This window comes from Antennarius striatus, chromosome 14, assembly GCF_040054535.1.
Source record: "Antennarius striatus isolate MH-2024 chromosome 14, ASM4005453v1, whole genome shotgun sequence".
Classification (NCBI taxonomy): domain Eukaryota; kingdom Metazoa; phylum Chordata; class Actinopteri; order Lophiiformes; family Antennariidae; genus Antennarius; species Antennarius striatus.
The window spans coordinates 7,078,730-7,103,976 of record NC_090789.1 but is presented as its reverse complement, the minus strand read 5'-3'; the positions used below and the strand labels follow the sequence as shown (position 1 = coordinate 7,103,976).

The following is a 25,247-nucleotide window of genomic DNA, read 5'->3' as shown; positions in this document are numbered from 1 at the left end:
TCTCATTGGTATGCTGACTGTCTCCAGTTCCCCTGTGGTGTTGGGTGGGATAGGAAGCATCTGTCACCTCTGCAGAGATCCAGCATGCTGCCGACTTAACCCTTAACGTACCGCATCACCTGAGGGTTGCTATCTCAGAGACAGAGGGGGGGAGAGAGAAAGAGAGAGAAAGAGTGAGAGTGAAAGAGAAAGAGAAAGAGAGATGGGCGGGCCTCATGTCAGGATTTTATCTTCATAGATATATATATATATATATATATATATATATATATATGAAGGGAGGAGCAAATGTAGAAATATATAACCAATCCAGGCAGGAGGCGGAGCCTAGTTACTGCAGCAACCCCACACCTTGACAACCTATTGGCAGAACAAAACTGCTGACATATTGCTCTCTCGCTCTCTTTCACTCTTACTTCATTTTTCCACCTATGTCCTATATTCCTTTCTCTCTATCTGTTTTTGCCTGCTGCAGTCACCCTCTTTCTCCTCCTCTTTCTCTTTCTCATAAGGTGGTTTGATCTCTCCTGTAGGTGTGTGAAGGCGGTCTTTACACGCAGGTCACAATGTTGGGGTCAAGAGATAAAGTCTTGCACACTTAAGCACTTTACAAACACAGGGGTTGTGAGAATGATGTAATACTAGAAGGAACTGGAGGCAAATACCAGCAGCGAAAACATCTTAAGAATAAAAAGTTTGGAAATGATTAACCACCGGTGATGTGATTCCAAATGAAGATCCAAATAATATGACATCACCATGGTGACATCACTATAATAAGATCAGTCCAGTCCCGTCCAAACATTCCAGTCAGCCTTCCTCCCTGCTGGTGTCCTAACAGACATACTGACAAACGTGGGCTGACACATTTTGCTAGTTAAGAAATCAATTTCATTGCATAAAATACGAAAATGGCAAGATAATGAATAAAAATAAGAAGCTGCTCTCCATCATTGATACTATACTCTCAGTTTTTGTAAGAACTTAAAATGAGATTATGAGAAGAAAAAAATTATGCACAGTTGTTGACCTGTAACTCTAAGTTGAGTTGTGATGATGTGTCAGTCAGGAGAACTATAATATCCATTTTACTCTCATCTTCCAAAAACTGGTCTTATGATATTTCTGTTGTGTCAAAAAATTATATTTCATTTCAAATCATGAAAAGACCTGCTAATACCTGCCAAAGCTAAAATTTTGCAAGGTGCCCTCTGAGTAGAAGCTCAGTACTGTGACCGTCAATCCTTTGCTAATATCCAAGCTCAAATTGAAGCTGTTACGGTTGAAAGAGGAATTAATTTTTTTTTCTTCTCAGTTCATGTCTTTCTATTCCATCTAGAAGTGTTTCAGACAGAGCATCCATGTATTATTTTTCTATGACCTTATCTGTAAAGTTTTTTGTGTGTGTTTTCAGACAAACCACTGTATTCTTAGACAATACACTCATGAATGACAAATATTTTTTAAAAAAGTGAATTATATATTTTTTTGTTACATCAAACGGAGTCATGGTCAGGACAGAAGCCTCTTGCGGTCTGGATTCGGCCAGCAGGCTAATGGATGTCTCCTGTCATGGTGTGCTCTATGCCCTGGGTGCAATATTAAAACAACTGATGATCTCTTCACGGTGATACAAAATGTAATGCCTATATTTTGCACGCTAATTTACACTTTCAGTTCCTAATGGTTATGGCTATTGCCCAAAGGGCATTGTGTGAGACAGCAATTTTCCATTTGTTCAGGTTTTAGTGACAATGGCACCGGTGCTTTTGAGCTTTCCACCTCAACAACACTGTTCTGTAACACAATAAACAAGAATACCAACTCTTGTCATGTAAAGGCGAACCTTTCATTTTTTTGAGGACAACTTTGTACTTCAGACTGAGGAGGATTAAATAAAAATGATGCAACATACCGTAGCTACAACAACCTTTTGCCTTTTGGCTTTTCATTTGTTCAAAGGTACATGATCAAGACGGATCAGTTAATTTGTTTCACCGTTACGATACAGCTGAATGCCGTCAATATCCTAGATCAGTTTCATATTTTAAAATACCAAAGAAAGAAGCAGGACACATATTGCTGTGTGCGTGTGTGTGCGCGTGTGTGTGTCCTTTGGGTGTCATTGAGCTTCGGTATAAATCAGCTGGGTGTAAGAGCGTCAGGCTGCAGTAAATTAGCCAGGTTTTAATTGTGTCTGTAATAGATGACTATAATTAGTCAAGGCTCTTCCTTTGCCTCTACTGCCCTGACATAATCTTCCTCAAACCAAACTACACATCCCTTTGTCTCTCCATCCTTCATCCCTCAATGGCCTGGAGGGACAGGAGGGATCTTCTCCTCCTCCTCCTCCTCCTCCTCCTCCCAGGATCTCCCTCTCTGACAGCTTCGTAGAGAAACCCACTAGAGAAAGACCCTGAAGTCTTCTCTTCTTCCTCCTGCACGGCTCATCAGGAAAGCCTGTTCCCCCAGAAGGAGAAGACACTTTCAAGGCAAAACTTCAACTTTAAATTGTCACCTTTTATATTGCTGTGGTTGTGATCAGAGTAAAAATGCAGCTCCCGAGGTCTCCCCCTTTCTCGACACTGATAAATGACGCTGACTTCCTGCTCCTCATTTAGTCATGGGATACACATGTGAGACAAAAAAAAAACACATCAGCATAAGATAACAGTAACCTTCACACAAAGTTGCTGGCCAGGTTATCAATTAAATAGAACTTTCTGAGATAATCTGAAAAGCATCAGTTTCACACAGTTTGATAGATGCGCATGTGTATGTGTGTGTGCGTATGTTTGTGTTTATGGTTGTGTGTGTGTGTGTGGGGGGGGGGGATAAATTCCTTCTTTAAATTGTTTTTTATTCTCCACACAATTTCACTCATTGCTTTCTTCAAATGTAAGCAGATGTAACAAGAGTGTAATGAACATTTAAAGTGTCTCACCTCTTTGACAGCAAAAGCTTTGCAGCCTACCTTTAGTTTCTTTGGGAGTAAATTCCTACAAATCTTACCGACCAGTTTTAATTACAGGTGTTGCCCCCCCCCCCTGCCCTCACCATTAGAATTACCTCAGTGGTCCATGGATTTGACAAATCTTTGGAATTCTCCTGGATAACTGAGTTTGTTGTTCTTCCAAAACAAACTCATTGAGTCTATGGAGTTGAGATATGATTACTGCAAAGGTCATAGATATATGATGTGTATAAGTCACACTAATCAAATCTTCATGATTCTTCATGACATCACAGACAATCATTTATCTAGGTTTTTTAAAAGTTTTTTTAAAAAACTGAAATATATACCTCAACATCATTCTGGTGGAGTAGATCATTGGCTGTTGTGTTTACGGTGTTCACAATACAGCACGACATCCTCAATACGAACCAGACGACGAGCGGTTCTGATCATACTGATGTCAAGTTATCCAGAAATGCACGCTTATCTACGAACGCACTGGACTCCTGTGGCAATCGCAACCCCTAATCTGAAATGCACCTAATCACCGGTGGGTGCGAGTGACAGAGGGGCAGTGCCAATGGGATCTGACATAGCTGACGGCCTGCACCTGATAAGGCAGGACAAAACTGAAAAATGTTGCTGCAGGGGAATCCATGCGCTGATTAGGCTTGTGTTCGATTCCTCACCGCGCCGATTCATCAGTGTCCACCGGCACCCTTTTAACCAGTTCTCGGGTGTCAGTGTGGTCACATCGCTGCCGGGACCTCGCCAGTCTCTGTCACGCAGAATCACCATCTGAAAGGGCAGGAGCGCAACCCTGTCCCCTTTAAACAAACACACACACACACACACACACACACACACACACACACACGCACACACACACAGATTCAGAGAGAGCAGTAGCATGCCCCTAATCACGGCAACGTGATAAACTGTGTACACTAACCCTTCCTGTACACATACATACTGCACCACACACAACTGTGGCCGAGACTGACCTCACACACACACATAAACACACATTAGTCCATTCTGAGATGTGACCCCCCCTGAAGTGCCTTGGTCACCAATCAGGACTACTTTGTCAAGGGACAGGTAACCGTGACGACTCTAATCCCTCGACAATCGGCCGGTCATTCATCACCACTGAGGTAAGGAGAACAAGAGGAGTGGTGGGGAGAGAGGAGGAGGAGAGTGGGGCCGGGGGGGGGGAGAGGGGGAGGGTATCATAGACAGGGGCAACGGTGCAGACAAATGGCCCCAAAAATTCAGTATTAATCAGCAAGTGATTTGCTGCCCCTTTAAAGCCAATACCACTTAACGACTGAAGAGGTGGGGGGGGGTGGGAGGTGGTGGTGGGGGGGGGGGTTGGAGAGTAGGAGGGATGGATATTTGTGGATGGATAGAAGGAAGACGAGTGCAGGGGGGAAAAAACAAGAGAAGAGATGAGATGAAGAATAAATAAAAGCATAGGAGAAAGATTCAAAGAGAAGAAAGAAAGGAAAGCACGTCTGCTGTTGTGTTAGGAGTTCGTTTTGTGACAGTAAAATGCTGTGTAAGGTGCTCCCTCACCACAGGAACACACACACACACACACACACACACACACACACACACACACACACACCAATGAGCCCCTCTGTTGATTTGTCACTGGAGTTGATCAATAGCTGTGATGGAAACAGAATCAGCTCAGATGGATTAAACGTCCCAGTGGCTCTGACGTTATTTTCCCATTAAGAGAAGGCTAATCATTACACACACTTACACACTCTCTACTTCTCTCTCTCTCTCTTACAGACACGCACACACACACAATGGAGCAAATACATATGCATAGGTTTCCACCTCACTACATGAACGCAGCTTCATATCAACAAAAACGCAAACAGGACTTTATACACACTGTGGCACGTCCACAAACAAACACACACAAGACCACCAACTACAGACGGTAAGGAAGTAGTGACTAAAATGCTACCAGTGTGGCTGTATTGATTTGAGCTTGTTTCCCTCAACAAACGCACACTTTTTCAACAAAACACCACTTATCACTTCACCTGACAGCAAAGTAACATTTTACAAGTTGCTTTGTGGTTTATTACCTTTGTAAATCCTGTGTGAAACAGAATGGACGCGGCTCTGCCTGGATTATTGCCCATGTAATGTTATGATTAATGCGTCATAATGCCTCTGAGAAAATCTGATGTAATAAGCACAACAAAAGATGCAACTGAAATGTTTGTACTTAAATTATCAGTTCACCTTAACTGCAAAACAATCCTGTCATGCAGATCGGTGTGAGTTTATGAGTCTAAGCTTCATATAATTTGTCTTAGAGATTCGTCTTCATTGTATTGAGATAGAGGCTCCATAAAAGCTTTTTGGCAAAGATTCTGCAAGCCTGCGGTGCTCTATTAAAGGATGAAATCTTAGAAATATCTACTTTATTTGGTTGGGAAGCATCCACCTGTCACGAATACCCCGAAAACATCCGATGGATTGGTTTAGTTAAGTGTAACACGGGTAAATACGGTACATGACAAGGACGCTGAGGTTAGGTGATGCATTTTTACGACGTACGGGAAGGAAAGAACATGAAGCGGGAGTGCAGAGAGAGGAGAGTGAATGCTCTGCAGGGAGGAAGCAGAGACCATCTGCTCTTCGCTACCTGCTGTCTCCTCCTCCCCCCTTCAGCTCACCTTCCTTCACTTCCCTCTCCCCACTTCCACTGCAGTCCATGAAGCTACAGTCAGTTATTGTCAGAAACCACTCAGTTAATTTGTGAGTTTATATTAATACTCTCCATTCATAGCAGCGCTCATTGTTCCAGTTATTCCTTCACTCCTCATTTTATTCTCTCTGGCTTTGCCGCCGCACAAACACACATACATGACACTCAGGCACAAGAAACACGACAAGCACACACAACGCACACACACACACACACACGCTCTGTGAAAGGGTCTCTCTAATGGATTCTGAAGATTCCAATTTCCCCTCTGCCACCAAAGACAGAAAACCCTCTGAGCTCAATTACCTGTCTCGCACACACCAGACCAGACCAGACACACACACACACACACACACACACACACACACACACACACACACACACACACACACACACACACACACACACACACACACACACACACACACACACACACACACACACACACACACACACACACACACACACACATTAGGCACTTCTTCACTTCTAATCATGGACACACAGACACACACACACACACACACACACACACACAACCATGCACGGACTTAAGCTGCTGTGACATGTCGAGGATCACACAATCAGGATCATGCAAGCAAAGTGAGAAGAGGATCCGTCGAAAGGTAGATTTCATGTGATAAGAGGGAACGGGGAGGGGGGGGGGGTAGAAAAATTGTGTTTGGTGGGAGTACACACAGAAGGGAAGCTAGTAAGAGGGGAGAGAGCAAGATGGGAAGATATGGGAATATGGGAACCAGCAGAGCTGCAGAGGCAACGAGAACGTGAAGGAGATGAAGAGGAAACTGAACCGGGGGTGGTGGGGGGGGGGGGGGTTCACGCTGATGGCTTCTACTGAATCCACTCTTCCAGAAACCTTATTAAATTCTACAATTAGCTGAACGTCTCTAGCTATAAATAGGCTCACTTTTTCCATTCCATGATGTCAGTCAGAAGGCCGAGCTTCGACTGTGGGAGGGGGGGGAAACAAAACAATCTAAATTATAGCGAGACTCTCTCTTTGTCTGGCTACCCTTTTAACAGGATAATTACTAGTCTATTCATTCGCGCCTGGCCAGGACGATATATCACCTCACTGCTCAGCCCCGCTTTCTCTGATGAACGTCCTTTACTGGGAAAATGGGGAATGAGTGGAAGGCAGGGGGGGAGGGAGGGGGGGCGAGGGTTAACGTGTGCCCGTTGATATCAGTTCACTGTCTGCTGCTGGCTTTCACCAAAAAGCCTCGTCCACCAGATTGAATAGACCTCCTGCCAGAATCTGGAGAGCACCAGGAGCGCTGCACCTTGGTTTCCAGGGTGACACCAACGCCCTCCCCCTGGGGCCCAGCGATGAGGAAATGAACGAGAGATGGAATGAAAGGGAAAAGAGAGGGAGCAAAAGGCATCTATTATTCAGTATGTCCCCGACCCCTGCATACGCACGCCATTAAAAATAGGAAATCCATAGTGGAGACAAATGGCTTCTAAATGAAGCACTACAGGAGGAGAGCGGAGATAGGGACCCCTGTCACATGCGCTTTAATTGTCTCCCGGGGCGATAGCGGGATTTATCAAATTCATCGTACCAGCAAAGGCTTTTAGGCCTATACGAAGACAAGCGGGTGGAGAAACAGTTTAACACGTGTTTGTTCGCTCAAAGATAGATGCCGAATTGGGCTGGGCAAGCAATTAGAGTAGTCATAAATTGTGCTGAATTAAAACAACTCCAGCAACAACTGACTTATGGTTAAAGAAAAGCCAACAGAAGGACCAGTGATTTGTTAATTAAAATGCAATGAAAGATGAAGGAGCAAGAACCAACCAGCAGTGAATGAAACTTTTTTTTTATTTTAATCCCAGCAGCCGACATCTTGTTTGTTTCTTTGCAAGATACAACAAAATGCTGTAGATGAATTGTGGTGAAATGTTGTGGAGGGGTGGATCTGATATATCTTTTACATGGAAATATAATCGTTGACCAGTGTAATGGTAACAAAGAGGAGGTATAAGCCACCAATATGTAGCCGAAATAATTCAGACTGAGTTCCAAAGGGACTTTCATGTCATCTGCGAAATTTAAGAAGTGTTGTTTATGGATCAGCCGTCACGAACCGTTATACTTTGATGGTTGTTAAATTAGGAGGTTATACTTAATTTGGTTGAGGGCATTGACATCATCATGGTCATATCAGCATAGAAAGTCCTGTATTCTGGACATATTAATACAAAAAATCATGGATCACTAGCCTAGAAACTATATTTCCTGATTGATCAGTATTGGTTGACAGCAGTGTTAGTGGAGGGGTGTTCTCCCTAAATGCTTAAGTGTAGGAATAGGCCGCTGTTTGATATAAAGCCTAAATGATACTACACCATCAGTGACATCTGAAAATAAAAACCTTCGTCCTCACAAATCATGTAATCATTTTCTGCAGAAAATACACCGCCCGATCCCCACCAGAGAAGCTAAAGTTAGAAGATCTGAATTGCTCATCTCGTAGGAGCCAGAAGGGGGGTGTTTATCTAATTTAGTTGCCAATTCCCTCACTGGGAACAGAAATAGAGGTTGAGCTTCAAAACCGTTAATACGACCTCAGTGACCAGAATGGTTGATCACTGAGCTGTTGGACCAATCCTTATGGTAATATTCTGATGAGTTCATGCAACAGTTGGTCTCCAAATTGTTGAAAACCTTCTTACAACACATTGGTGGCACCTGATGACTCGTTCCTTTACTATGGTGAACAAGGGGGCTTTAGTTTACTAAATTCTGCTTTCACTCTTTTTCTGTAAAATAATCAAACACATATCAGTTCAAAACTCAAAATACACCTCAAAACATACAATTCTCTTTAAATTAAAGGAAATTTCCCTGTCAAAGGTTTCAAATACATCTGATCTACGTATGAATACACTGGCTCCATTACAAAAGCATTTTTCATCATTTTATTCATGTTAGATGATAAAAACACATCTAAATAAACATCGTTCAACAACGAGCAAACGCCTGCTGACATGCGCCTCCCCTAATGTTCATTTACATCAAACTAAGTGTCACGTGTTCTGCATTTTGTGACAAACGGCAGCAACCCGAGACAATGATTCTAATTTTGGTGTCATGTTGTTTCTATTTAAGCTCTAAAGACACAGAGACATTCATCAAAATATCGGGAAGTTCAAAAAAACAAGTGTGCACCACGCAGGGCTGTTGAGACCTTATAAATGATTAAAGCAATTAGCTTTTAATTACAAAACTATAATTTTATGATCGTTACAACTGACCCTCGTGGAGGGTCTCTCTGCTTTTGATACCAGTACATATCTTTATTTTTTTTATTTATTTTTTTTAGATTACACATCAGAATGCTTTGAATCACACGGAGTGCTCAATATCCCATTTTCAAGTCTCACAGCAAAATAACCACAGATTAATGGGGTAATAAAACAAAGGCGTTCAGCAGTCCCTGCTCTCATTTAGAGCTGAATTTGGATGGCAATCCCTTTGCTAAAATACTTCAGTGACAGCTATGGTTGGGAGCAGGGGCAAAAAAAAAAAAAGAAAAGAAGAGAGAGTAGTGGAGAAAAACGTATCAACAGAAAATGTTTCTATCCAAGCGGAAATTTAGATGAAAACAGAAACAAACATGAAGAAATTTAAATCCCACATGGAGTGTGGTGCGCGTGAGTGTGTGTGTGTGTGTGTGTGTGTGTGTGTGTGTGTGTGTGTGTGTGTGAGTAACAGTGGGTGTCTGCATGTGAGTGTGTTTGCTGTCTTTTGTGATGGATGAATGACAGTCGGTGTAGCAGCTCATCTACTCTCAGGCGGCAGGGTGACAGGGAAAGATGTTACATTGCATAGACAGCGCAGGCGCCATACTTGCGGGCAGCTGTCACGCACACGCACACACACACACACACACACACACACACACACACACACACACACACACACACACACACACCTATATCAAGATTCCCTTCTTGACTTTTACCTGCCACCCACTCCCACCTGTCCTGCACCCTCTGTGGGCAGTGGAGTCCTCATCTTCCTCTTAGCCTCAGTCCTGTGTATGTCAGAGCCTCATCTGCCACAAATACCTCCCGTCATAATCAATAGGAGCACCAGACTTCACATATCACAGGCGGAGGTGAGGGAAGAAGAGAAGGAGGAGTGTCCCATTGGGGGGACAGTAGAGGAATTGGGGGGGGGGGGGTTGGGAAAAGAAGGTGATTTAGGCTGTCAGGGCGCCAGTTCGGTAGAGAGATGGGGTTTCTCTTCCTGAGTCAGACAGGGCCAATAACTCATTAGATAGAGATGTGGAGGCGAAGATATGGCAGATTGGGAAATGAAGGGAGAGCTCCCCATCACTAAAGGAAGAAGCCTTTTTGTTTTCTTTCCTCTTAGTTTGCCTTTGTCAACCCCTCCTTCTGTTTCTCCTCTTTTTCTTCTGACCCCATCCTCCTTATCGCTCTTTTTTATTGCCCCCCTCACACACCCGTGCGCACACAACAGACACATTCCCCTCTTTCCCTCGGCAACTCCCGCTAAGCCCTCACCTCCGCCTCCTCCTTCTCCTCTCCTCCCTCCTTCCATCTGTCTTTCTTGCTGCAGTGCCCATGCTGCCAGGCAGTATAAATCACATCTCTGGGCTTGGCTGCAATGGGCCTGAAAATAAAAAGGCATAAAAGTGTCGGGATGAGCTACGGGCTGGGGGGGAGAATTCCTTTATGATGGGTCTAAATCCTCCTCCTGCCTCACATCCTCCCCGGCACACACACACACACACACACACACACACACACACACACACACACACACACACACACACACACACACACACACATTTCGCTGGTAGATGCATGCACATGCACAACATATGCCTCGCAAACGATTCCCCCCAAACAACAGTAATGTAGTGTCGTTTCACATGCAGACACCTGTAAAAAAAAAATAAAAAAATAAAAAAATAAAAACTATGCATGCAAACACACACACACACACACACACACACACACACACACACACACACACACACACACACACATCCAAGCATCATATTCCTTGTGGTTGTGATTGGAATTGATTTGTCTTTTCTCTGCATCTTTCCATTAAAGGGACAGTTTGACTAAAATCCAGCAGAAGCTGTCATTATCCTGTCACCGTCACCCTCTTCCCTTGCTTGCCCTTCTCTAAGCGTTTTTTTTTTTACCCTAAAAGAGCAGGGAGAGATAAAGGATGTTAAGAATGTCAACTGCAAATTGGTAGCAGTTCATTACAATCTATTCCACTGCGCAGGCAGGTTGAAAGAGCAGTCATGATACTTACATCCTTTTTTTTCTTCTTCTAGTATTACAGGACTTGTTGGCAGTGATGTAACTGCTAAAGAAATGAACTCAGAGTTTTATATAAAATGAAGCCCCTTGTGAAATGATGCAGAAAATAGAAGATGCCGTTGATGAAAAGGGTAATGTCTCTGCAGACAGGGACTTTCAAATTTTGGGGTGCATCAAAATGATGACTTTCAATCACAAAAATTACATACAGGGAGTTCGTCAAAGGTTTATTCCAATAATGGTGAGCGGTAAATGCAGTAGGTGTGAGAGTAAATGCGAATTAAGTACCTGGAATCATCCCTCTTTACTGTCTAAGGTGGATTTTACAAAGGTTTCCACCTGGCATTATAGTACAAAGGAGAGTCACTTCACTGTGTATAATAGTAATTGTGGACAATTTATGATCTCTCTGCTCTCCATTTATGTATCATTCTGAGTAAATAAACCAATAAAAATGATTGAGGTGGCCTGTAACATATTAAAATGAATCTGCTGGCAGAGATGCATTGTAAAGGTTGTCTAAATGATTATGGGAATGAAGATGGAGGTGAGTGAAAGCACGCTAAATGGGCAACTCGATCACCTGCTAAAATCAACCTATAACTCAGAGTTCTCCTTTAACTACTACTTTGTCAATTCTATTAGATCCTGCTGTGTGTCATATGAAGCCATGTATTCACACACAAGCACACACACAGAGTGATGATGATAATGGTGAGCACCTCCCTAGGTGAAGCCTATTCAGTCACAGTGGGAGCCACCTCAGACCTAATTATGCTTGGATTGGCGTTTTAACTGTATTGATCAAAAACTCTGAAACAAACGAGAAATGCTTATCAAGCTGGAAAGAGAGCCCCCAGGAGTTGTGTGTGTGTGTGTGTGTGTGTGTGTGTGTGTGTGTGTGTGTGTGTGTGTGTGTGTGTGTGTGTGTGTGTGTGTTCACACGTGTGCTCCACGGGGGTGTATTAGAGAGATGGTCTAGGTGTAAGAGGTGGTGAGATATTGTTGGTTGTAACCCATTTTTACAAGCCGTTAGAAATACTACCACACACCCACACAATTTATATATATATATATAAATACATAGTAGCGGGAACCCATGGAAATTCCACGATAAAACAATAATGTCAGACTTTGTTTTTCTTTTTTTTCCTTCATCATCACAAGAAAACTAACCGCTGTGTCCGACGAAGCCGTAACGGCTCCGGTGTGTGTGTGTGTGTGGGACGGACGAACGCGAAGACGAAGGCCTCTTCTGCGTTACGGTCCGGCCATCCGGGTAGATGTCGGCTCCTTGAATTCGGTCCTGGTGAATAAAGCATCGGGGTTCCCCACACGACAACGTGACAAAAAAAGAATATAAACCGCTATGTTTGACGAAGCCAAAACAGCTCTGTAAGTGAGAGACATGGACAAATGTGAAGACTGGGGCTAACTCGGCTAGTGGCCCGAACTTCCGGGTAGACCCGGTGACAACGTGAGGTTTTCAAATGAGCTTATGCAAATATATAGGTGGAGATAGGCATATATATATATATGCCTAAGGACAAGCACTAACCATGCAGGGTGGTGTGCATACTCTCACGTATAAATTAGCTCGTCCGTACCAGCACTAAGTGTACAATACCCTGCTCTGATGAGCAAGCTCCCATTGACCTTGGAACTCTCTGGAAAGACAATACTAGGGGGGGCAAGCTGTGAGAGTAGGTGGGGGTGGTGGAGTAGATAAGGTGGAGGGAGGGAGGGATGGACGGAGAGAGGGAGACAATGGATGAGAGAAGGACAGAGGGAGGGAGAGGAGGAGGAAGAGTGTAAGTGGTGCTGTTCAGTCTAGGGCAGGAGGGCAGAGCTCCCTCCCTCCTCTCCATCTCAGCTCATCTTGAATGCAAATGTGGTTTCTATACGGTTCCTTTGTGCTGCTTCTAACTGCTCCAGAGAGAAGCAATTACAACAGCTCCATTCACTCAGAGAGAGAGACACGCATGGACGGAGAAGGGTAATTAATAAAGAGATAGGAGGGATGAAGGAGGAAGAGTGGAGGTGAAAGCATACCTGTGGAGGAGTTTCAAGTCAAGATTGGATTATCGATCGAACAAGCAGCTCTGCTATTGACACGCCGAAAGGGCCGAATCTGACCGGACTCATAATGTCTGATCAGCTGCTCAATGAAAGGTTAAAGGTGAGAGGTCATTAGCATTAGTTACATTAGAAGTGCCGTGTAGTGTTGTATAATATACTGCACTGTGGCCTTCAGTAAATATGCTGAATCTTAAAGTCATTATGACCCCAATAACAGCATCAGAGACCTGATTCTGCGGAATAAAAAAAAAAAGCCATCTGGATATGACATCACCCTTCATCCCTCTTGGTGTTTCTGCACATGGATTGTGGCTGTGGCAATGCCGCGTTGTATCACAGACACACTGCAAGGAAAGGTGGGAGTTTTTATAGCAGTCACTTGGGCCGCTCATATGTCATCTCCATTAGCCGACTTTTAACACTCCCAGATAGATGGCCCTGTGACATTTATCCGCGCACAGGTCGTATTTTAGCTGTTAAATGGCTGACGATGTGCAAGAGTGCATGCAAAATGAGCGTGTGTATTTTAGGCGTGTGATGGTGGGTTTGGCCAGAGAGATGGAGATGCATTGACTTTTAATTATGCTCTATGCAACAGCACTTAAGAGGTCATAATCACATAGACAATGCCAGCAGTCACCTTTGAACCCGCCCCTCTCAGCCCAGTGCAAAATATGGAGTTGAACAGAGGAGGAGCTGGTTGCAAGGTTGAGACTTTTGTCTCCTATATTGAGGAGGAAGGAGGAAATCTCAATAGAGACACTTTAGGTATAGTGAGCTGTGAGCCAAGGCCCTGCAGCATCAGCAAAAAAAAAAAAAAAGACACCAAATTTTGAAAGAACAGCTAATTATTATATCATGGCAGCCTATAGAGAAATGAGAGGTAAGAGGAGAATGAAGGGTGGAGGGAGAGTGAAGAGTAAAATAAACTATGGATAGCAAAATAAGCACAGGGGCAGGGTGAGAGTTATGCAGGCTAATTGCTGTTATGGATTTTGCCATCGTAGGCTTTTGTCAGGGTCAAGGAGGTGAAGCCGTTCCATATGGTGGCTTCAGGTGAAGACGAAATGAGTTAATAATTTAAATCCATAAATTTTTACTAATATTGACAGGGACCATCATACATTGCTAAGAAGTAGATTCCGATTATTAAATAGCTGCTCATGTGTACCGTCTTGTAATTTAACTTAACGCACAGCAGTATCGCCCTCCCCCCCAACACACACACACACACACACAGATGCCATTGCATGTCAACATATGCTTACAGAAAACTGAAAATATCACCTAATGTGCTAGCTCACATGAGCTCGGTCACCTGTCCAGGGGCACTAAAGTTGACTAATGTGACAGAAAATTAACAATTAAAAATTACACACAGGCCCAGATCTACTGCAACGTGGTGTGTTCACAACTGAGTGGACACCCTAATTGCTCTGGAATACAATTGGGTATCGGCTTTGTTTGGTGTTTTGGAGGTACGAAGCGCATCAATGCACACTGGAAATTGAGTTATAAATTACTGAGCTGAAATAGACATGTATTATGAGTTCTCAATTTCCAAATGCTGGATGTTCTGGACAAAAAAATTTTTTAAAAAAAATGCATGTGTGTGCCTGCGTGCACAAAAACAAGATGCCACCTTTTGGAGTTGCATTTCATTTTCTCAGACAATCAAGTTGCTATGAACCAAATGGTAGTCGTGCGTGTGTGTGTGTGTGTGTCTTTGTGCTGTATGCCTGTCATAGACTATGTTGATAAGGTCAAACTTAACAGAAAGCACAAACACAAACCAGGGGGAATCTGAAAGTGACAGTGGATGTGGAAAGTGTTCGTTCATCCACAGCTTTCCCACCTGCACACACACACACACACACACACACACAGGCTACATTTATGTGTATGTGTTCACAGCTGTCAATGTTTTTAGACATGTCAGTGTGTGTGTGTGTGTTTCTGTATGAATACAGCTCAGTGGCTGGTGTGTGAAGTCACTGACAGCTTCATTATGGCCTGTGCACACAGGGAGACAGCACCATCCAGGGGATGGAGCGGACAGAGACAAGGGACAGGCCAGGTTCACTGCTGGGGAGGGGGTGAGGGGAGAGAGACGGCTTCTGTCTCCTTTAATGAGCCTTCACTTCTTTCAATTTACAGCGCCGTCCGACATCCATGTACCCCACCCCTCATAGCCCACAATATCTACCAACACACAGATGCGCCGTCTTGCAGGTGAATCTCAAGAGAAGACTAAAATTGCCAAATTAATTTCCACCTTCCTTTAATCAGATCATCCCACCAGGAAAGGGAGTAACACTCCGTTAGAATGAGACCAGCGATGTACTTCTGTTTACTCCTATTGTGTCAGATGAAGCGCTTTTGGGGCTCATACATTCAGTAGATAGATGTGAATTAACAGCTAATGATATCTGAAAAGGAGACAGTTTTTTCCCAAAACCACTGAAGGTCACACCAGGAAATAGGCCATGAATTTGTCAAATATTTCAGCTTGATTACAGATTATGAAATTCAAATTTTAAAAAAAGGCTTAAAAAATATACTGATCAGTCCAGACAGTGGTGTAAACCAACAGTGATTGTATACACTCAGATTGAGGCCCGATGTCTACACTCCCTCTACTGGGCTGTTGCAACAGTACATAATATTTACAACATCTGAAATGCAAAACTTACCTATAGAATTTCAGGGAAAGAAAAATCTGTTTTAATTAGGAAGCTTATTAAATGAACATTCAAACATTTTCTTTAAAAAAGACAATTTATTCATCCATTAACAAATCATAAAAGTATTCTGAAATATTTTTCTAAAAAAAAGAAAAAACTTTAGTTCAAAACACATCTTGCTAACCTAAGCACAGCTTCAGTGTTGATAAAAATATACATAGTAAGATAACATTATAAATCTAGGTGTAATATAAATCTTTTAACAGTATTTTTTTCAAGTGAACACTGAAGTAAATGACCGAGGTATTTCATTAAGAGTAAGCAGTACTTAAAACAAATTTCAAGGAGAATATTATACTTCACAATAGTAAAAAAAAGTTTTCTTGCCCTCTGGAAGTAAACAAAGAAAGCAAAAGCTCTACGGAGTGTCACAAACAGGTTTATACATTGATAACCAAACAAATAGGAACGTGGTTAAGTGTAACTGCTGTGCATCAGGGTGCAATGAGTGGGTTTTAGGATTGTTAAAGACAGCCAAACAGCTCTGAGTCTCTGTCAGGACTCAAAGAGGAGGTGGCAAAGAAGTGTCCACGCTTAATCCCAAGCCTGACGAAGAAGAGCTGTTGTAGGATGAAATGGAATAGAGATATGAATTCAGCATATGACTTTGGAACCTACTCAAAAGATTTTTAAAAAAAAACAACAACAACTATTCAAAAGTCCTACCTTTCACAGTCAGAGTCACAAGAGGTCTTGTACTCTAATCTACTAATGTAACCACAGCTGGAGCGCTGTATGGCTTCAGCTACTGTGTACCTGGTTTTACCAAGGGCACACCTTTCAATCCTCGTGATGCTGAGGTCTGACTGGAGGAAGAGATGCAGTCGACTGTCTGATAGCAACAAGGGTACTTGAAGAACACTAGAAAAGGAAGGGAGACAATGCCAACCAAAGGATACACACATTAAAATGAAAAACAGACAGGTAATATATCAGAGCAAGAGCACCTTAAAGTGCTTTAACTTTCAGCAGATTATTTCTCCAGCTTTTCAGGGGGTGTGATGGGAGGAAAATAGCACTAAGGAACAATGCCATAAATTGGTTGAAAATGCATTAGCTGCTGAGCTACTCACATTTCCAAAAACTCCTGCAAGCCTTTCATCCGCTGTGAGACCTGCTCCATGTTCCTCGCGCTAAAGAAGGGGTTCCATGGTGGCAATTTAGGTAATTCTCTAGACAGAGGGGAAAATACACAACGATTTAAAACTAGCTGTTTAAAGTCAAGCACAATAGAAATCGGATATGCAAAATGTGAATGCATTTGAAGTATGAACGTACATAATCAGAGCATTCTGTTCCAGAGAATGACGCAGCCAAACAAACTCACTGTAGCGTCGCCTTACACAGGAACTCTTCTTTCGAAAACACATGCTATTGGTCTAGAGGGAGAAATCAATAAATTACTCTTTGGGGCGGAGGGAGGGGGGAGATGAAGCTCCCAAATCTGTAATGTCTCCTTGCCACATCAAGTAGCACTTACATGTAAGCAAATCTCATAGTCAACGTGCGTGTGCCAGAGGTCATCTTTAATCAGTCTTGGATCTTGAACACAAATGCTGATAAATTCCTACAAAACGCAGGGTTCGATTACTTGTGGTTGTAAGGATACAAGAATATTTTAACAAGATGTTAAAACCAGTTTCAACTGAGAAAACAAACCAGAAGGTTCATCACTTACAGTTTTGGAGAGACTATCTAGCATGCTGTTCATCATGGGAAGGAAAATCTGTAGAGACATTAAAACGGTATTACATAAAGAGACCCAGTCTACAACAGGATAAATGAGCATTAAAAATAAATCACATTCTCATGAAGAGATCAGATCTATTTAGTCAACTGTTTAGTGATAGATCTGTTTCGGACAAGCTTTGCCCCTTGAATACTTTAAAGTCTCAAGTGTGTAAAATAAGTTGCCGTGTCATGAAGGGGAACGAAGTGCAAGCGGAGGATTTGAGTTGAGAAGGAACATTTTAACCCAGAACTCAAACAAGCAACAGTTAAGAACCTTTTCTGGCACAAACACTGCCCAGACAGCTTATTGCACAATCACTGAGTAACCCTAGCCGCAGGATGTTCATTTGTTTCAAGCAAAGAAGAAGAATTCTTCTTAGATCAACAAATAGATGGAATAATCAATGTTCAAACAGGACAGACTGTTAAGACTTTTCCAAAATGCTGGATCACATGCTTGAGTCCAAACAAAGTTTGGAATAAACAAAAAACTGCAAGCTATCTTTTGGAAATCCCTGAACTCCACTGACCTTCTATATAAAAATCACATACAGTATTAGCACAATAAGCCTATCTTGGATACAACCTGAAATTAATTTAAGGTGCATTAATTCAACAAGTCCCAAACTTCAAGGTCAAAAACTAAAGCTGTACAAAGAAAGTTTATGCAATTTCATCTCAATTTCATCAACGTGATGCTGCAAGTGACAACTGAATGCAAGAAAATCCATTTTGTCCTCAGTTACTGCAGGTTTGATAGTATAATACTCTGGGTTATGACTACTTGGTGCAGCAATTTCATACGCAAATATACGTATAAATGTAAAAAAAAAAGAAAAAGAAAGAAAAGTCATGTGTCTAAACCGAGGACTATGTAGTCTAATATCTCACACAGCCAACCTAAATAAAAACTGAGGTACTGAAGTTTTACTGAACTGGTCCATGAACTTTAAAAGTAATTTAGTAACCTAAAAGCTGCAGTCATGACAAATGTCAGGCAACAATTAAATTCAACATGTCTTCATATGAGTTTGTTAATTCATTGTGATCTTACCGTTGCCTTCTCCGACCAGCAATTCGGTGTTTATGACGAACTGGGGGGGGGGATGACTGGTGAGGCTCGGACTGGAGTGCTGCCGGCGCGAAATGGAAACCGCTCAGCGTGATCTCACGTTGTGGGGCTTGTTCACGCCTTTTCTGTCCCGGTGAGGCCAGAGCGCTCCAGAATAAACCCTTGGTTTGGTCCAGAATAAACCCTTGGTTTGGTCCAGAATAAACCCTTGGTTTGGTCCAGAATAAACCCGTGGTTTGGTCCAGAATAAACCCTTGGTTTGGCCTGTATGACTTGAGCCGTCCAAGTAAACTCGGACAGAAAAAAGGAGAAACAACGGAAATCATCTACTGACTGTGACCAGGCGCGCACCTGTCCCTCATTCCCCGGGGGGGGGATCGGTTTAAATGGTATCACCTGGTGGGAGGAGACGGGCGCAGAGTCACTTCACAAATAACGATAAGCGTTTTTAATCCTTTTAAATATGTCGTGTATTAGGTAGAAGTTATTATATTCAAATATATGTGTTAATTATGACCCCTGATGAGTTCAGCTCAATTTCCTTGTGGGCGGCATCCTAATTTTATATTCATTTTATGAATATTAATAAGTCTATGCACGTTTTTTGTGAAACAGGAAATGGTTTACTGTATTCTGTATTGTTGCACTTTCTAAATTTTCATTCCAAATTACAGGTATGTTTATGGTGTGAAATAGAAACCATAATAAATGAGGAAATATATCACTGAAATATATATATAGCAAAAATAATAACCTGCACATTTCAGTTTTCAGGATTACCACTTGAATATTTTTGTTTGACTCGGTTTATTTTTAGACTGGGGGTTATCCAGAAATTTTTACTTAAAAAAAAAAAAAGTATAACCTTGTATGTGGAAACACAGGCTACAGACTACATCAATGTTTAACTGAATACTATATTTTTCTTATCCAGGAGCCGGTACCCCAGGGGTTTGTCTGGGTTTTTTTTAATCCCATACATCCGACCAAGAGTGAAAACTAAATATTATACAATAAGATGCGGTAACATCTCCTCTGCCTGTAAGTGGGGTGGAGCTGAGATGATACCACGTGGGTTGGAAATGCATTTTAAGTAGGTAATAAATGTGTCATAAAAAGAGTCATAAAAGAATGTAGTTTAGTTATTCAGTAACTGTAGGGGGGGAAAAGTTCATGGGCAGACCCTGTAGCAAGATTTGAATTACATGGTGGTTGTTACCAGATGGAGGGTGCAATCTGTTGGGGAGGTAGTCAAGAGTGGACTGGCAAAGTAAGCAGAGAGAAGAGTTAAACGCCTAAATCCACTACATTCTGTTTCATTTAAACCAGCAGGACTTTTATGGTTTCACTATTTACATACACATGCTGGGGTGCTACCGCTCCATCGGATGTGCTCAGAGTCCAAGAAAGGTTTAAGAATAAAGTCAATTTTGTAAGTCATCAGAAATCTAGAGCAGATTTGAGGATAGCTCGTGAGGTCTGACCTTCCACAATCTGCAAGCAAAGGTAAAGATACAAAGGGGCTGTAGACTGCCAATCTACATATAAATGTGCACCTTTCATTGATCAGTTCAGCAGTCTGCAGTGGCTCCTACTCAGTTTAGAATGACTGTGATCAGGTCAAGAAGAAAATAGTTAAGTTTGAAGTCTGAAGAAAATCAAATTGTCTGGTTTTAGGTGAAAAAATACAGTTTCAGGAAAGTGCACAATGAATAAATATACACATGAATTTACAGCCCATGTCTTCCACTTTTATAGATTATTGCCTCTACAATTATACAAATACATGCAGACAAGAAGAAAACAAATATATAATCAGAAGATGCAACATATAATCAGAAATGTTTGATCGTTGGAATATTTGTACAATTAGACATGCTTCATCATGGGTCTGTTCACGTATAGCAGATACCACGAGGTGAGAGCTGAAGGGATTAGCATACAAATCATTGTGATTCCATCCCCAATTAGAAGTTTGAGTTCATCAAGATTTAGGATGTCACATTAAGAAATTTGAGGACACTTTTTTAGAAATTATGTTTGCTTTGAATGTAGAGGTCTGCTTTCACACAACAACTGTTTCCTGAGGATTCCTTTGTGAGTCTTTATTTTTTCATAGAATTTTTGGTGTTTATTTAAAAATCTGGTTGATACGGAAATGTTTGTGGTGCAATTTGGAAACAGCATGATTGCAGTTTTTAGAGGACAACTTTGTAATTAAAAATATACTGTGAGTGAAATGTTAATGCTAATGCACAAAGGTCCAAAGTCCATCACTCCATCTCTGTATAGCCCTAATGCCAGTCATGAGGCTAGTTTTTTCACTGCTGCAGAACAAGCCATGCCATCTGGGAACATGGATTGAGAGACCCATCACTGCTGAGAGATAGCAGTTTGATAGCGATAACACTGTGGGTTGTTATCATTGAAAAATATTGAACTTCAGCGACACGGGAGGATGGTACCTCAGTTTAACAGGGCTAGAGCTGAATAAGAAAAAAACTAGCAATTATGTAAAGATGTAATCGCAAAAAACCTTTTCAATTCAAATCCTATAGGTTAAGGAGGACTTGGTCTTACTATTGGATAATGCATCCCGGTTAATGAGCTTAGCATTTATGTAAAAATTAGAAACAAGTATTTTAAGATTAAATGTAGTGCCACAAAAGCATTAAGGGGCATTGGTTCAAAAAGCATACTCGATTACTGTTCACAAGTTAAAATGTTTTCATAAATGTGTATAAAAGAGTCCATGCATCCTCAGGGGCCGACTGAAAAATGTTAACAGATGAGATGTGAGGACTTTGCCTTTATGTAAAGCTTCGCTGTGCTTGTTGGACTCAAGTTATCCGTGTACATTTGGAGAACATGAATAAAAACCAATGAATTCCTTTGCTTAACCAGATTAGATAAGATACAGCGCTACCTTAAAACATTCTGCAGCACACCTGTGATAAGAACATTCACTCAGCCATTTGATGGATGACTTTACACATTGGAAATACCTTAAAGAAGGTTATCATCTGCTATCAACGATTTAAAGCATCAAAGCTAAATAAATTGAACTTGTGAATATTTCCAGTCTGCAAAATAGTTTTCTTTGCAAGACACTTATGACTGTAATTGGTCACATAAAACCTTTATTATAACATGAATAATATTTACTAGCAGAAAATACAAAATGCACTTTCATAGCAAAACATTAATACCAATGTCAAAAAGAATCAAAAATAAAATTTCCAAAAAAAAATACAGCCACTTAATATGAGACAATGAAAACAGGCGGATAAGAGATTAAAGAACCCGCATAGCCATTTGAAATCATGAAACATGACTAAAGGTGGAATCTGGTATCCAAAGGAACAGCTTCTATTCTGCCATCACATTTATAATAGAAAACTTCAATAAACATGACAAATACACAACCTTCTGTTTATGAATAGCTGAGCTAACAGGTACAATATAGCTCTCTTTGACTGCCAGATGACAGGAGGGTTGAAATACCTCTAAAATAACTAAGACAACTAAAACTAGAAGGTAAGCCAGAGGAGAAAAGTCAGTTCTGAGGTAAGGGGGGGGGGGTTACAGGTGGTGAGAAAGTACTACTGAGCCTCATCCTCTGGACAGGAATGCCATGTCAGCCTCTCCTCGTAAAAGGAGATGACTACCTGGGGGCAGCGAGTGTTGGCTTCACGGGCAGGGACCAAGTCTGCTTCATCGGAGTCTTTCCTACAGAATAAAGCAAAGATAGAGAAAAAAAACAAAACTTTTGAAGCTTATCTACAACAAATCTACCCAGTTGTTTTGTGTTATTGTGGCTCTAATACACCAGCCTCTCTGTTGAAGCATCCTCTGGTGGCAGCGTTAGAAAGTTTCCAGGGTTTCCTGGGTTAACGTTCAATCAACCAAACGAGCAAGAGTCCAAAAACCCCTGAAACAATTTCAGGCTTTACAAGCGATGTGTGACATCTTATCAACATTGAAGACTCTTACTCCTAAGTAACTATTAAACAAATTTATCAAATAAATGAAGGGAAACAGTACACTGTTGTGAAATAAAACTCCATATCCATATGCTTTTGACTCAAGCACTGTACTTAACTGTTGTGTTCAAGTTCATTTGCTTATTCAGTTTGATGCAAAGGTTTTCAAATTTCACATTGGCAATGGGTCCTCTTCTTAATAAATGGATACTGACTCTTAAAAACTGTTTTGGTCTATGGTTACTTTCAAGAGGAAAACAACAACAACTTTCATATAGAGTAAAATTTCCTCCATTACTCACCATTTCATTAAGAACATCAACTCCCCACTACTGTCTGTTGCACCAATGATCCGCTCTGGGTCAAGGTTCCTGGCAAATCCACGTGGTTTTTCCACCTAGCAACAGTGGCAAAAGACATGAGGCTATGTGAAGCTATGCACGAAGCTGGAAAAAGTTACTTTTTAAAAATATACAGTAAATGCATTTGATAAAACGACAGCTCATTCCGAGATATCAGGATTCATCACGTGTCCCTAAATGAAAACCCTTTTTTAAAGCATGCAAAATGAAAAATCTTTGGGAATTCATCGACAAGCTGACAACTACAAATATTTAAGAATAATATTTAAGATTAAATTCACTTTACTGATCCCCTTTATTGACCCCTCATCCCTCAGTGGGAAAATTATTTATGCTGTGTGTGCCCATCTGTTTTCAACTATCTAAAATTATGAATCCTCAATTTACAAGTTCAATGTTCTGTCAATGAGCATTTTAGGAATGATTGATTAATTTCCTAAAAACTAATATTTTGCATGAATACGTAAATAATATGTTTATTTTGTGCAACTTTCTAATGTTGTTCAACTCTCTTTTGCTTTGTTACAGAAAACTACTCATAGCACTTTTATGACTTGCATCTACCTTATTTTAGGGGTGGGGTAAATATGTGCACTGTTGAGTTCTGGAGAGATTAAAGAACTCCATGAGTTTAAATAATAGTAAATGCACTGATCTACGGTAATACATGTCACACAACAATAGTGCATGAAAACTTTTTTGAGAGGTCTGGAGAATGAATTCATGCTGACCTGTACTTTCTTTTTTTAATTTTACAAAATTATGCTCTTACAAAGAAGTCCACTGGCTAAATTCTTAGTAACGTCTCCAAAGCAGGCAGGTGAGGCATACGGACTACTAGTAAACTCACTTCTTTCTTCTTGGCTTCCGTCTCAGGCTCTTCTGTTGATCCCTTTCTCTTAACAGGAGCCGGCTTCTCCTTAATGTTCTTCTGAGCTTCCAAAAACCCTGAAATCAACTCCGGACAATCCAGGTTCTCCTCTGGTTCCCAGGTATTATCAGCACTAATGAGCAAGAGGAAGGTTGGTAGATGCATATCAGAACATCTCTTTACACCAATTTCCAATCGTGCAAGAAAATAATACAGTAAATGTTTAAAGCTGGCATGCATTCATGCAGGAAATGATTACAGATAAAAGCATAGCACAACCCCATACCAGGGAAGCACTTCCAGCTCAGCGGGGGTCCCAGACAACTCACTCTGTAAATCCTTTCCACTTCAGGTAGAACTCTACTTTCCCATTGACCAGACGCTGGTCAAGAACTTTCTCCACAACGAATTCCTCGGGTTCATCCTGCGCGTCTTGTGAATCCTTCTTAGTCCTCTGCTTCTTACCCATGATTGTGTGCTGGAAACCAAGAGCGAAATGTTATTGATTTTAAGGATTTAGCGATGCCATTCTAGTTTTAACGTGAACGAAACTCCTCCTAAGACAAGGGAGGGAAAAAACCCCAAAACATTCCAACATGACGAAGCCGGTTTAGTGCTATAACCCACCAATGTGGATGAAAACGGTAGCGCGTAAAAACATTATCAAACTCTAATACAACGTGCACAAAGACGACAGCTAACGCTAAAAAAAAAACAATCAGATCTAACCAAATCAATCGAAAATAGCTAACGTCTAACCTCATTGCAACAATAGGGTACACTCTCTTCATTATGATGAGCAAAATCCATTTCAAGGCTGATTCATGACGCCTGGATGTAACGATGAACAGTTACCCAAGTGATAGCAGCACGCTAACTTAGGTAAAACCGCTATGGCCGGGAATACGCAATTTTGCTTTCTTTTGCTAGTTTATGTGAATTTCGTCACGACGCTGCAATAACGCATTATAGTCAGTGAACTACGAATATCCGAATGTAAACAGGCCTCCGCATTGAACCGGACTTGAGCAGAGTGAAAGGCGTCAGTGTGGTTAGTTGTTCATTCAAACTACGCTCCTTGCTTCACGGCCAAATTTACCTCACAAAGCATCCGCTTTTACAAAAGGAACATTTTGAGGTACGTTAAAAAATAAGTTTTTTTTATTCATGCATACCTTAATATCACTGGACGTACTTTTAGGTTATCTTTCATACACGAGGCGATGCTCCACTTCTCTTTATTCTGCGGCCTCCAGACCGGACGGTGCACCCTCAATAACGGTCCGACCGAAACACAGCCGATTCATGGAACCAAAAACAACGGGGGGGTGGAAGTTCATTAAAAAAGTATACATTTACATTTATTTGTACAACT

At 41.5% G+C, this 25,247-nt stretch overlaps 2 protein-coding genes across 3 annotated transcripts; both read right to left on the bottom strand.

The window, feature by feature from the left end:
• Window positions 1–16,053: 16,053 nt before the first annotated feature.
• On the bottom strand, window positions 16,054–18,835 carry snx10a (sorting nexin 10a). Its single transcript, XM_068333554.1, has 7 exons — window positions 18,639–18,835; window positions 17,532–17,579; window positions 17,334–17,420; window positions 17,132–17,232; window positions 16,927–17,025; window positions 16,520–16,714; window positions 16,054–16,413 (listed from the first exon to the last, which is right to left on the bottom strand). Exons 2-7 carry the CDS (start codon window positions 17,565–17,567, stop codon window positions 16,356–16,358), a joined length of 576 nt encoding a protein of 191 aa, XP_068189655.1. The 5' UTR covers window positions 17,568–17,579; window positions 18,639–18,835; the 3' UTR covers window positions 16,054–16,355.
• A 1,556-nt stretch (window positions 18,836–20,391) lies between these two features.
• cbx3a (chromobox homolog 3a (HP1 gamma homolog, Drosophila)) lies at window positions 20,392–25,205 on the bottom strand. 2 transcript variants are annotated; one of them, XM_068333021.1, is made up of 5 exons: window positions 25,068–25,205; window positions 24,202–24,350; window positions 23,852–24,005; window positions 22,942–23,036; window positions 20,392–22,385 (listed from the first exon to the last, which is right to left on the bottom strand). In XM_068333021.1, exons 1-5 carry the CDS (start codon window positions 25,083–25,085, stop codon window positions 22,259–22,261), a joined length of 543 nt encoding a protein of 180 aa, XP_068189122.1. In that variant the 5' UTR covers window positions 25,086–25,205; the 3' UTR covers window positions 20,392–22,258. The 2 variants fall into 2 exon arrangements, with proteins under 2 accessions (XP_068189122.1, XP_068189123.1); XM_068333022.1 differs by having other exon boundaries at window positions 25,048–25,186.
• Window positions 25,206–25,247: the final 42 nt, after the last annotated feature.